Below are 13,000 nucleotides of genomic sequence, written 5' to 3'. Positions count from 1 at the left end.
TGTGACAATCGAAGTGCCCTGCACGAGCTGGAACGCACCGGTTCACTCAATGGACAGTCTGATAGGAACGTGGTCTAGGGAAGTTGGGGGAGCACAACGCTGGGCCACCATGCTGGGCTACGGGAAATCTGCCAGTCTCGGCCCTACAAATCGACTGGAATCTGGAGAACTGGATTCCGTGGACGTCTGGATGTCATTGTGCAACTGGAATGCGGCACGCCATGCTGCTCATCGTTTCGTGATGGAAGAATGGAAGAGGAATGGAAGTCGACCGCTGGGGCTGTGGAAGATCGACTGTGACATCTGAGGATATGATGCATGTAGTGGCTGGCTGGCTCATCAAGGCAAAGAATTTCCCTATAACTTTGTGATTTGCACCATCTTTGACATCCAATCTCGCAATGGGCACACAAGCTTTCTGCCATCACTATCTCCCTTCATACATGATCTGTATTGTCAACAAAGCAGCCTCAACACCTCCATGGAATTCCATGTTACATATCAAACCGCCCCAATATGATAATACATCGCAGTAGGCCCGTAGTATGCCAAACAGAAATTCGGAATCAACCGCGTGGTAGAAATGGCAATCCGTTACGTGTCAGATGTATAGAATGTCTGCGGTCCGGATTGCGTGCTCTGTCAGAATCCACAACCCAGTAGGCCACGCCCAATCGAAAAGAGTTCATTAGATGGGAGAATAGTCCCAGTAATGCTAAAAGCCAAATCAAGACTAAACCGAAGCAGAACCACGTGCCGACGAAGATGAGACGGAAACCTAGAAGAAAACCTTGTCGCCGGTTCCCCTCAACTTGCTCTTTCCCTTGCTGAGCAGACCCTTCCCGGCCTTGCCAGCTGCAAAAAGAAGTTCTTTGCCTTTGGTCCCAACCTGCTGGCTAGAATGTGCGAAGCCCGAGTGCCCGTAGGGCAACGATGGCGGCATTGGCATGTTGGTTCCTGGCCGCCCGCCTTGCTGAAGTGACAGAACCTCTCCGCTTTGCTGATTATCCATTGACATAACAGGTATCGTCAATGAGTCTTTGAAGGATGACGTAGCGTTCGAGTGTTCGGGATACTTGGATTTCATAGCCAGGAGCCACTCCTCCAATCCGGTGTCGATAGCGGCAAATTGCAGTCGGGTTTCGTTGTAATGCTTGAGTCGATCCGATGATGAAGGCATATCCATAATTTGTCGAAACGATATGATATTGACCGGGTCTTTTGGTCCCGATGATCCACGGCGAATGGAAGCCTTCTCCCCAAAAGCGGGATGCTGGTCTAAAGGTTGAGGAAGAGCCTGATCTTGAGCCAAGGAGAGCGCCCGACGGCGGGATTCAGCCTCATCTGAGCCAGCAGAGATGGGAGAAGCCGGCTCTAACATTGACCTTGATGGAAGCGTGCTGACTTCTGATACGTCATGAGATATCCCACCCGATGCTTCTGGAGCCGGCTTGTTCTCAGTTTCGGTCGGAATAGGAAGCGACTCGTCGGCATTCGACAGCGTGAGTGCCATTGTTTCTCCGATCTTTTCTGCAGCTGGCGTCGAAGAAGCCAAAGAAACACCATCAGGGCCAGAGGTCCGGGACTTTTGCTCGACATGGTATGCAGGATCCACTTCAGGAGCGTTTGAGGCGTCCTGCTCGGACGGTCCTTCCCAGGAAAAGCGACGCCGCAACTCAAAAGCCCCAGCCGTTTCCCCAGTCGGATCTTGCTTGGACACCGAAGTAGCAGCACCAGATCCAGAACTTGTAGAGGTAGCAACAGAGAGAGGCGCTACAACAACAGCCTTTGACGTGCCAGCCGCCACGGGTGTAAGTGTATCTGTTGCGGCTGGTTGCGTGGTAGCCCCCAGTTTGGTTTGACTTTGGTTGTCCTCGCTCGCAGCAAAATAGTCACCGTAGACATCTCCAAAATAGCTGCTCTCCCGGGTAGCATCTGCAACAGGGTGATTTGGTGTTGTCGATGACCGGGAAATATCCAGAAAGCTGCCAGATATCTCAGGGTCACCCAAAAACTTGGTTATCTCATCCCTGAGCAGGTCACTTTCTTTGAGTGGAGAATCGCCGGGTGTATTCAAGGTCGAGCCACCACCCATGTTTGGCGAAGGTAGCACGTGCAGTGGCTCGGCAGACTTGCTCCCTAGCAAGCCACGGTTAAAGTTTAACGGCGCAGTCGGAGTTATGTCCCGGTGTTTTGAAGGTTCCATTGTCGGTGCAAGACTTGCGTGAATGTCCTTATCTGAGGTGGGTGTTGCCTGAGCAGCTTCTCTATCAGACGTCGAATGGGAGGATTCGATAGCTGCTTCACTCGTTTCGCTTGGGTCGTGCTGTTGAGACTGACCGCCGTTTGACGCACGTTCAGCATCAGCATGGGATTTGGCGACGAGTGACGCACTTGGAGGCTGGGGAAAGTTGCTCGTCATGTTCGAAAAAGTCTCGTTACGAGCAGGCGGGGGAGTTTCTCCTGGCGTGGATAATGTTTCGGTTACCCAACCACCTGGAAGGCGCGGGCGAACAGGCTGTTTGTCCATATCAGATGAAATCGTTTCCTGTGGCGTTTCCATCGTAGATGGCAGTTGTTGAGGAGCGTTAGCAACTGCATGGGATTCATTAGCATCGTCTTGGTTGTACCGCAGCCCAACAGACTCGTCAGGCGGTGATTGAGAGCGAATGGCTTTCTGTGCCAACTGCGGTGTTGCATCAGACACTGCCGCACCCCCAATAGAGGTAGAAGGTGGTGGCGCTTGTGCGGTAGACATAGGTTCGGCGACTGGCAGTGAGGTAGGCGCCACACTGGGATTTGCCGGTGTAACGATACCGTTTTCCGAGTTACCACCCTTTTCGGCACGTTCGTCTGTAGAGATCCCTTCTGGTTCAGGAGCCTTTGCTGGGCTAGAAGGGTTCGAGATGTCTGGAATGGAAGCCAGTTGAGGCGCTAGAACCGAAAACCGAGTAGAAAACAGATCTTCTCCGAACCCCGACAAGCGTGTCAGATCCGGCAGTTTGGGACTTGTCGAGAACCGCCGAACCTTGTCCTCTTCTTCTCCAAAAGCGACAGGTTCGACACCAGACTCCTTCGACGCAGGCCCGGCGAGCATTCCTTCGGCCCCATACTCGCTGTTTCGCTCCATCACTGGAGCTAGACTTGGCCTCCGACCCCACGAGTTATCACCACCTTCATTGCCTGCTGCACTACCTCGACGTTCCTGGTGACCTGGTCCCGAGTTTAGGCCCGCAGTGTGAGCCCCGTTACCCAGCTGTCCCTGGTTTACGGATCCCGAAGATTGCAGCCCCGCGTTGTTGTCCTCGCCCATTCGTCGATATCTATCAGTAGGTCGGGGAAGGGGCAGCGGCTTGTTAGGTGATACCGGGGACCTGGCGTTGGGGGAGGCTGATCGAGCGTCTGACCACGGTCTTTGCGTTGGGACGGCCCAAGTGGTAGACCTGGATTGGCGGGTCGGGTCAGTCATGTCCGGTATCTCGCGAGGACCCATGCTGCTCTTGCGCGGTGGAAACTGTGTAGAGGCCGGGCCGACATTCTGGGGCATCGTAGCCACGCGCATCATGGACGGAAGAGCCTGTTTACCTCCAACCACGGGTGAACTGGTCGGAGGCGCATCGAATTGGGGTTGTCCAAAGGTGCCCGCTCTTTGCAGAGCATTCGGTGTCGCTGGCGTGGAAGAGGCGGCTACCATCTGAGCGATACGGCCCGAGGGAGCAGCTGGCGGTTGCTGAGTTTGTAGATGCAATGCTGGTGTATATGGCTTGTACTGCTTAACAGGCTGCCGAAGGGCGGATGGAGGTTCCTCGTCAACATCGTCGTATTCATCGCTTCCCCAATCATCACCGTCGTAGTTCTGTGGCTTGAAGTTGGCCCATTTTTTCGTCTTTGAGCGGTTGACGTTGATTTGGTATTTGTTGTTCGAATTCGGAGCGCCGGGGTTTCTGTGTGTGGTGTCGGATGGGCGTTTAGCAACTGCGGGCTGAGAAGCGACCTGCTCGGGCATCATGGAAAGGGGCAAGCTAGGAGCAGGGCAACTAACAGTGGGTTGTTGTTTGTCGGGAAGATGTTCCCGTATGTCCCGTCCATGGCATTGGCCGTTGCTCTTTATGGTGATGAGCGTCGCTGTGGCATGCGCCGATATGTACAGCCAGGTGTCGAGGTGGCGCTATCGAGTCGGATGGAAGACGTGGGATGGAAACCGAGTGTCAGACGATTTCAAGGTAAACTAGCCCTCCTGCAGCCTGGCGTATCCCCTAATTTCTTGCGGGCGAGATCCTCGAGAATCCGAATAACAGTTACGAAGGTGTGTTTCGAGGAGCGTAGAGAGAGGCAAGGCAGATGCCCAAGATTAGGTCGGTGGTGGTGGATGGTGGTGGATGGTTGGTCGGTTGGCCGGCCGATTAATTAGTTGAAAAGTAGCGCAATAGATTGATAACCAGAGGGGGAAATGGATGCGCAAATGCTTGATGAACTGTCGCAAAGGAAAAGTCGAGGGTGGAAAACGGCCGGATGGGAAGATTGAGAATTAGAAGGGAGACTGAATTCACGATTCCAAGTTCAAGTGGAATTAGAAAAGACAGACATAAAAATGTTGGAAGACTTGGGCTGGTAGTTAACCAGATGACATCCATTCATTCCCCTGCTCTTTCCCGTTGTTGAAGATTGTGGTCCGGGACCGCGGCAGGGGCAGGGATCAGCAGCCCAGCAGGCATTGGAACGTCAGGCGGGCGTGGGGCGAGCTTTAATGAGACGGGCTGTTAGACTCTCCACTAATGGCACTAACTGAATGCCACCAGACTTAGCCGCAGATGCAGTTAGAGATTCAATTACGGAATCTTCATAACTCGTGGGTCCAAGCCGCAAGGGAAGCTTCCTTTTTTGTGTCTACGAACTGCACAAAGTAGTGTAAGTGTTTGATATTGGTGAAGCTTCAGTTCAAAGGGAATAACAAAGGCTCTAGAAATGATAGCTTGGGTTTTATGTCGCATCTTTTGTTTATCTGCTAGATCCTGGACGATTACATGCAGTCCGAATGTCAGTACTGTAAAATACTCCTGAATGCGTCATCATTACGCGAACCTGCTATGAGACAAACCATCAACATTCTTCTTCCACCCATCTGTCATTGCCAAATGTGTTAGTTCTACCAATTTAGCAGCCTGATTTAGCTCCGAATTTCCAACATAACGTACTGTGGTTGCGGCCGACGAGAGCCTCACTCGATGCCAATGGCGTATCACCCCCCTTGCTGACACTGACAGCAATGACAGGCCTCTGTTTTCTGGTACCGCTCCAAGCGCCTGTCGTTCACTCATGTACCCCCTTCCCCTTGTCCATGGGCTTCAGTGGATCAAGAATGCAGCAGCCCAGGAACAGAGGCCATTCAAGCGTCTTAGCCCCATTCCGGTAGACCACATCATCGTAAACATGTTGACATGGTCATATCGCAGAGCTCGGATAACTTGCAAATGCTCTCCTTCTTGGGCTTTGGGGCTTGAGTACTCCCAAAGAGTGGCGAAGAGGACAATTGAACAAAAGAGTCGCAGTGCCGAGGCGTCGATGTTGTTTTTTTTTAAAAAGACAGGACTGATGGACCAATCAACTGCAGTACATGCACATGCTTAAACACAGTGTCGTATTCAATCAGCTTTGAGTTCTTGCACGGTGAACTTTTCCTGTTGAACTGCAGGGGCCGAGCCACACAGCGTCACGGGCCCTCCTGAAACCAAGTAACCACGTTTTCCCTTTATCGAGCTCCCGTCGCTGATGACAACAACGGAGGAAATTCCTTGTTCAACATCGACGACCACGACACCAACCATTTGATTCGACGACGACAACGACGACGACGATATCGAAGCCACTCATTCATAACGCCATCGCGAGTCCTTCTTGTAGTGCCTTTCATACACACGACCTTTAATTAACACACCCGACGAGCCGCCGACCTCCTCGCCAGCCGCGATCCGTCCATTTCCACTTTGCCAATCCATAATCTCCTCCGCACACTTCCAGCCTACAAGTCGCATCCGCCCCCGGTCGCGACGCTCTGTCCATCTTGACGCAGTTGACGACGTCTCAATTCCTGTCTTACGAGCACCGACACTTTATCGATAACGACGTCAACCGCGTGTCGGTCGCTTAGGGGTACACGCGCCCTCTACGGCCAATTCCTTGCGATTTGCTTTTGGAAACGGACGGTTCTTCGCCTTACTATATACCAACACACCTCTAATCATGGCTGTCTTTGCCATCAACGACCGAACGGAAGAGTTCCGACAGATTGTTGCGGCTGCCCAGCGTCGGCAGGCCGCAAAGCCAGGAAAGCAGCGACTTCTCGATACCGCTCAACAACATGCTGCCAACAGCGATGCCCAGCCAAGGAGGTCCGAGTTTGCGAGGGGGGCTGCAGAGATTGGAAGGGGCATCTCTGCGACAATGGCCAAGCTGGAAAAGCTAGCACAACTAGCCAAGAAGAAGACTCTTTTCGATGACAGGCCCGTTGAGATTAACGAGGTGAGCTCAGCTATGCGCTTGATCTTTGCGCCCCAATGCCATGTGCGGCTGGCTAACTGTCATGCTAGTTGACTTTTGTCATCAAACAAGACCTGTCTTCGTTGAACGAGAAGATCAGGAACCTGCAAGATCTCTCTAGGCGTCTCCACCCGAAGCCTGACCAAGAAGGGGAGAACAACAAGAACATTCTCCTGCTCCTACAGGGCAAGCTGGGAGATGTTGGTGCCAATTTCAAGGACGTGCTCGAGATCAGAACCAAGAACATCCAGGCGTCGAGGTCGAGGACCGAGAACTTCGTTTCGTCAGTAGGCCAGCACGCACATGCCTCCCTACAACAGTCTGCGTCACCACTATATGGCACACCTAGCAGGGGAACGCCAGCCCCGGGGCAGCAAGATCTGATCTCGCTGAACCCGATGGGAGACCAGCAGATGCAGCTCCAGATGTTGGAGGAGGGCCAAAATACCTACGTCCAACAACGAGGGCAAGCGATCGAGGCCATTGAGTCGACCATTAACGAGTTGGGTTCCATTTTCGGACAACTGGCGGCCATGGTCAGCGAACAGTCTGAGATGATTCAAAGAATTGATGCCAACACGTAAGTTACCCATTCATTGTCTTGCTTGGACAGACCAACACAGTTCTAACCCACGATGCAGAGAGGACGTGGTAGAGAACGTCGAAGGCGCGCAAAAAGAACTGCTCAAATATTGGAGCCGTGTTTCAAGTAATAGATGGCTATTAGCCAAGATGTTTGGTGTTCTAGTAAGCTAAATCTCCTGTCCCTGTTACGTATGTCTTGCATGAAATTCTAACGCTGTGCGACTCCGTAGATGATTTTCTTCCTTCTCTGGGTACTAATTGCCGGATAGACGGCAGTTCCGGCGTCGTTTCTGTAATACTATACTTCTTCTTTATAATGCATGCAGAGGCGTCTCTTGTAGACTTTATGCATTAATTATACAATTTCTCTTCCTCAGGAATCCGGGTTCTCTTTGCATGTGCTTTTCCGTATCCGTTCATTGTTCCAAGACTTGAACTTCTACAACGTTGGAGGGTACAGGGCTCAACATGTCGTCTGTCACGCTCGTATCTGTGAAAGGTGGGTGGGGGCACCTGATCATTTATACCTACCTCGCTGAGGAAGCTAGACTTCAGCGTAGGGATCAGGCTGGAAGTTCACTCTCGGTTCATTGACGGACATCTCTCTGGTCGACGGAGCTTAACCGACGGAAATCGGCTATGCTAAATGCCACCAATAAGAGCAGTAAATCAGACCAAGCATTCCACTTTTCCGGTCTCTGGAACTGCAATCAGTTCGAACAGCTTCGATACCGTGGAAAGCTTTCCCCTTGAGCCCCGGAAAAGGTTAGGGGACACGATCCACTCACCGTTACCACTAAACTGTGGGGGTGGGGGATGGCTAAACACCATGCAAGGTCTCACTACGACCTACGACACGACAGAGGGGCAGTCGTTCCTCCGAGGCCAAGTTTAGCGGGGTAAGGTGAGAGACCGTTCGTTATCCGTTGAGCTTCCTTGCCATGTTGACGATAATTGTCGCTGGAGCTTCGGCGAGCTGGTCGATGCTTCGCCAACACGCTGTCGGATATCTTGAAGAAAACGCCGAACTTCATTGTGTCCTAACTAAACATGGAAAGATAGAAGTTCCGAGTGCCGGGTCTCACGAAATCCTTCAACTAATGTTGACCATGTTCAAGTCACACAATGGCGTGTCGATGTCATTACCCCCACCCACTTTGTCCATGAAGGATTACAATCGGAATCTGAAATCTAGAGATCACATACCTACTAGGCAGGCACAGGCAAGACGAAGGAAACGAACGAATGGACAAGGTAGCTTCCTCGAAGAAGAATACCCCGAAACAGATGGTACCATAGGTACCCCCCTCACTCTCCAACGCCGATTACCATTTAGCCGAATGTCCAATGCGGTTCTCATCTCGAGCGTAACTTCATATAGCTGATCAACAATCCCCTCTCACCATTCCTCTCATACTCCCCATCTTGGCATAATAACTTCTAGTGGAGTCCCAACCAAACCTGGCTACCCTGTGTACAAGTAGACGTTTCTTGTCTTCTTCACTTCCTGTACTCCTTCGTCGAAGCTGGACAGCAACAACAACGACAACATCACCGAGCTCTTTCGTGGTTAAAAACAGAACAAGAAAACTCACCACCACCACCACCACCACCGAAACCATCATGGCCACCAAAACCTTCAAGCTCAACACCGGAGCTGACATCCCCGCGCTGGGACTTGGTAAGATACCTCTCTTTCCGACCTCAGGAACACCAACCAATTCAGGACCACAGTTTCCCCTTACACACCACCAGAACCACCTCCCCTCCGCTCCGCTCCCCTCCCCTCCTAACAAACAAACCCACTAACTTAAACAGGCACCTGGCAAGGCGAATCCACCCTAGTAAAAGACGCCGTCGTCGCCGCCCTCAAAGCCGGCTACCGCCTCATCGACACGGCTTACTGCTACGGAAACGAGGAGCACGTCGGCGCGGGCCTGAAAGAGGCGTTTGACCAGGGCATCGTCAAGCGCGAGGACGTGTTTGTCGTGACGAAGCTGTGGGCGACGTACGCGAGCCGGGCGGAGGTGGGGCTGGAGAAGAGTTTGAGGAATTTGGGGTTAGAATATGTTGATTTGTTTTTGGTGGTATGTTTTTTTTTTTTTTTTTTTTTTTTTTTTTTTTTTTTTTTTTTCTTTTTTTCGTTTGTTTGTTGGGGTGGTGTGAGGGGTAAAGTTTGGGCAGAAGAGAAGTGTGTTAAGGAAGGTGCTAACGAGTGGTGGTGATTTGGGTTATGACAGCATTGGCCGCTTTTGATGAACCCTGAAGGTGAGTGAAATCATCAGAAGTTGGTATGGCAAAGTGGTTAGTTGGATGGATGGATGGCTGACAAACGGGAACAAAAACAGGCAACGATGACAGATTCCCCAAGCTTCCCAACGGCGAGCGCGACATCCTTCGCGACTACAGCCACATTCAGATCTGGAAGAACATGGAGAAGCTGGTAGAGTCGGGCAAGACCAAGGCTATTGGTGTTTCCAACGTATGTAATACAAACCCTACCCAGCCCTTTTCCATCCCCTTTTTCACGACCACCTCTGACTACATGATGGCGGTCGCTAACCCAACCCACAACAAAAACAGTACAGCAAGCGCTACCTCGAAGAACTCCTCCCCCACGCCACCATCGTCCCAGCCGTCAACCAAATCGAGAACCACCCGCAACTGCCCCAGCAAGAGATTGTCGACTTTTGCAAGGAGAAGGGCATCCACATCATGGCGTACTCGCCGTTCGGCAGCACCGGCAGCCCCGTGACGAGCGCCGAGCCGGTGGTTAAAGTTGCTGAGAAGCATGGCGTTAAGCCTACTACTGTGTTGTTGAGTTATCACCGTACGTTTACTCCCCTGTTATTATCCTGGGTTCAGAAAGTGTGCTGTTGCTTGGGAAATACACACGGAGGGAACAGAAGTGCTGACAAGACTTCTTACAAAATCACAGTTTACCGTGGAAGCACCGTTCTGCCCAAGTCAACGAACCCGGACCGCATTGAGGCTAACGCCAAGTTGATCGAGTTGGATGCTGAGGACCAGAAGCTTCTGAATGATTATTCGGAGCAGTTGGTTAAGGAGGGCAAAGTGCAGCGTTATATTTACCCACCGTTTGGGGTTGATTTCGGGTTCCCGGATAAGTCGTAGGTTGCAATGTGTTCGGAGACGACTTGTTGAGATGGTGATGTAATTTCCTGGGTAATAGAAAAATGAAAGGTAAAGTAAGATAGCATGTGATGGTGGTTATTGGGAGACATGTCTTTTGCTGTTGACTATTTTCTTGGATGTTTGCTAGGTATGTTTCTTACAATGTCCACAGTGCCTCTAGGAACCGCAACTCAAGCAAATCTCTGACACGTCTTCATTTATTTTATCCAACTGTATTCCTCTTTTCTGTACACTAACACCATTTGCCTCCATCCACTCTTCTACATATCAACCATAACTTTCAACACCAAATTCCCCTCATCGTCCTTCACGCTAGCCGCCATGTCGAATGCCTTGGGGATACTTTCCAGACCATTATACCGCTGCGTCACCAGCCTAGACAGGTCAGGCAGATGCGGATCACCGCTAGCCAACAGCTCAATCACCTTCGGATAGGCATTCGCATACCGAAACACGCCCAAGAGATCAACCTCCTTCAGCGAAGCGGCCGAGATGGGTAGCGTCTGGATGGGATTACCCATGCCGATGATCATGATTTTGCCGCCCGGCGCCGTCGCCTTTTTTTTTTCGAGCATATCATGTTAGCCGTTTTCTTCATTCCACACCTTAAAGGGGAGTTATCAGTTAGAAACGAGAGAATACTCACATAAATCGAACTCTGCAAACAACTCTCCACCCCCGTACACTCAAAAGTAACATTGACCTCCCCCACCTGCCTGCCCTCCACCACCTCAGCCGCCTTAACCCTCTCCGCCACCCCCTTCGCATACTCCAGCTTCTCCTCTATCGTCTCCGGCCTCTTCTCCGGCACGGGAACCACAACCGCCGCATCAGCAAACCCATTCTCCACCGCAAACTTGACCCTATCAGCCTGGATATCCGCAATCACCACTATCGCATCCCCCTTGGTGATGGACTTGCAAACAGCAGCGCAGAGCAACCCGACCGCGCCGGCTCCGAATACAAGGATCTTCGCCGCCCTACTGCTGCTATCCTTCCCTTGAAGCCGGCCCGCTAGTGAGGCAATCTGGGCCCTCCCCGCCGCATGCATAGCAACAGCCAACGGCTCCGCCAGCGCTCCCATGGTGTAGTCCACAGCGTCAGGCAACTTATGGCACCACTTTGCCGGGTGGGCAACCACCTCCTGCAGGGTTCCCTGTGCATGACTAAACTGCGGCCACCCCTTGGCTGAAGACCGAAAACGCATGGCGCGGCAGATGTTATATCTGCTTTCTTTTTCCCCAGAACCAGAAGCAGGAGAACATAATTCGCAAACCTCGCACGGCTGACCAACCTCCAGCGCAACACGGTCGCCTACTTTTAGACCGAAATCGGAGGAGATGGAGGAACTGGAGCCGATGGCGGTGATGATGCCCGAGGACTCGTGCCCGAGGGTTAGAGGCTCGTGCACTTGGATGTCCCCGTTGCGGAAGTGGGTGTAGTAGTGCAGGTCGGAGCCGCAGAGGCCGGTGGATTTGATGGAGATTAGGACGTCGGTTGGGGAGAGGGAGGGGAGGGGGCGGGATTCCTGTTTTTAGGGGGGGGAAAGTGTTAGTGTTTGTGTGTTTGGGTCTGGTGGTGATCTTGTCTGTGGAAATTTATGGGAGGACAGGAGATTGGCGAGACGGGGAGAGGAGAGTGGTGGGTTGGTTCGGTTGACTTGGGCCTTTCTAACTTACCACGCGGAGATCGCGGGCTCCGTGGAGGACGGAGGCTTTGATTGTTGTTGCCATTTTGTTTGCCTGAGAATTTTTGAGGACGTGGTGGTAGGCACGACCCGTACACTCGTACACACACGTATACAGAGTGAACGATGTGTACTGATGGTGGTTGCGGTGGTGAGCCCTTGAGTTGGTGTTTGCTTCCACAGTGAGACTGAGATGACGATGTAGTAAAGAGGCAGATGTAGCTTATTATACACTACCGTAACTTTGAACCTACCTACCTATACCCCCTAGCTCGAACCCTTCAACTAGTTGCGGCTATCCACTCGGCCATGCAACATTGGTGGAGAGAAGTCAACCCGGGAGAAGTTGATGTGCAATTTCTCCCTCGTAAGAAGGCCCAATTGCTTCAACGGTCGGGCAATTCGATAAAACGAACCTCCCCGAGATACCTGCCTGCTAGTCCCATCACACCGCAGGTTACACCCATCGGAACTCGCAAATATCATCAAAACAAATTACGAAAAAAGAGTCACCGGACGTCAGAACCTCGTGAGCCCCGGCTGCTACTGCTGTACTCCGTATATCGGCCTTACTTTTAGCGAATGACAGCATTGTCGTCGACAAATTGTACCGATGACAAAAGCCAGACCCGACCCGTTTGACCCGGTTGTACTTCCGTGGGGAAAGCGGGGAAAGAGGAACTTCCCCGCACCTCGTGCTCTTGTGTTAGCGAGGAGGGCGATCTCCACTTGTTCTTCCAGGGGAACGAACAAACCAAGCGGGAAATCATGGATGGTGAGGGATCATGGATGTTCTGTTTCTTCGAGCTGATCAGACGGTTATTCCAAAGCAAGGAAGGGGTTGAAGAATATTTAAGCGAAACTTTTAGTGGGAGCGTGGGATGATGATGGCCTGCTTTACGTGGGGGACACAGCTGGGTGGGCGTGGGAGGGTGATGATGGGGGACACATTGGACGTGCCGTCGTTACGACACTACCAAATTCTCGGCCATCAAGGTTCCTGAAAGCCCAATTGACAACTTTTGTATAACTTTT

The 13,000-nt window shown here is 51.9% G+C and overlaps 4 protein-coding genes across 4 annotated transcripts; 2 read left to right on the top strand and 2 right to left on the bottom strand.

Annotated features, from left to right (window-relative positions):
* Positions 1–601: 601 nt before the first annotated feature.
* B0H65DRAFT_14638 (uncharacterized protein) lies at positions 602–4,206 on the bottom strand. Its single transcript, XM_062821014.1, has one exon. The coding sequence runs from the start codon at positions 4,007–4,009 to the stop codon at positions 779–781; it is 3,231 nt and encodes a 1,076-aa protein (XP_062685861.1). The 5' UTR covers positions 4,010–4,206; the 3' UTR covers positions 602–778.
* A 1,879-nt stretch (positions 4,207–6,085) lies between these two features.
* B0H65DRAFT_14311 (t-SNARE) lies at positions 6,086–7,882 on the top strand. Its single transcript, XM_062820961.1, has 4 exons — positions 6,086–6,519; positions 6,588–7,117; positions 7,179–7,284; positions 7,353–7,882. Exons 1-4 carry the CDS (start codon positions 6,241–6,243, stop codon positions 7,389–7,391), a joined length of 954 nt encoding a protein of 317 aa, XP_062685860.1. The 5' UTR covers positions 6,086–6,240; the 3' UTR covers positions 7,392–7,882.
* Positions 7,883–8,745: 863 nt separating this feature from the next.
* Positions 8,746–10,257, top strand: B0H65DRAFT_417582 (NADP-dependent oxidoreductase domain-containing protein; the record flags this gene model as incomplete). Its single annotated transcript, XM_062824096.1, has 6 exons — positions 8,746–8,803; positions 8,941–9,209; positions 9,363–9,390; positions 9,471–9,604; positions 9,706–9,952; positions 10,061–10,257. 6 exons carry the CDS (start codon positions 8,746–8,748, stop codon positions 10,255–10,257), a joined length of 933 nt encoding a protein of 310 aa, XP_062685859.1.
* Positions 10,258–10,397: 140 nt separating this feature from the next.
* On the bottom strand, positions 10,398–12,357 carry B0H65DRAFT_14289 (chaperonin 10-like protein). Its single transcript, XM_062820957.1, has 4 exons — positions 12,224–12,357; positions 11,958–12,098; positions 10,925–11,806; positions 10,398–10,835 (listed from the first exon to the last, which is right to left on the bottom strand). The coding sequence occupies exons 2-4, from the start codon at positions 12,009–12,011 to the stop codon at positions 10,539–10,541; spliced, it is 1,233 nt and encodes a 410-aa protein (XP_062685858.1). The 5' UTR covers positions 12,012–12,098; positions 12,224–12,357; the 3' UTR covers positions 10,398–10,538.
* Between the last annotated feature and the right edge of the window lie 643 nt (positions 12,358–13,000).

This window comes from Neurospora tetraspora, assembly GCF_033439725.1.
Source record: "Neurospora tetraspora strain CBS 560.94 chromosome Unknown B0H65scaffold_1, whole genome shotgun sequence".
Lineage (NCBI taxonomy): Eukaryota > Fungi > Ascomycota > Sordariomycetes > Sordariales > Sordariaceae > Neurospora > Neurospora tetraspora.
Note: the sequence above shows the minus strand (reverse complement) of the source record. Positions and strands in the feature narration are given on the sequence as shown.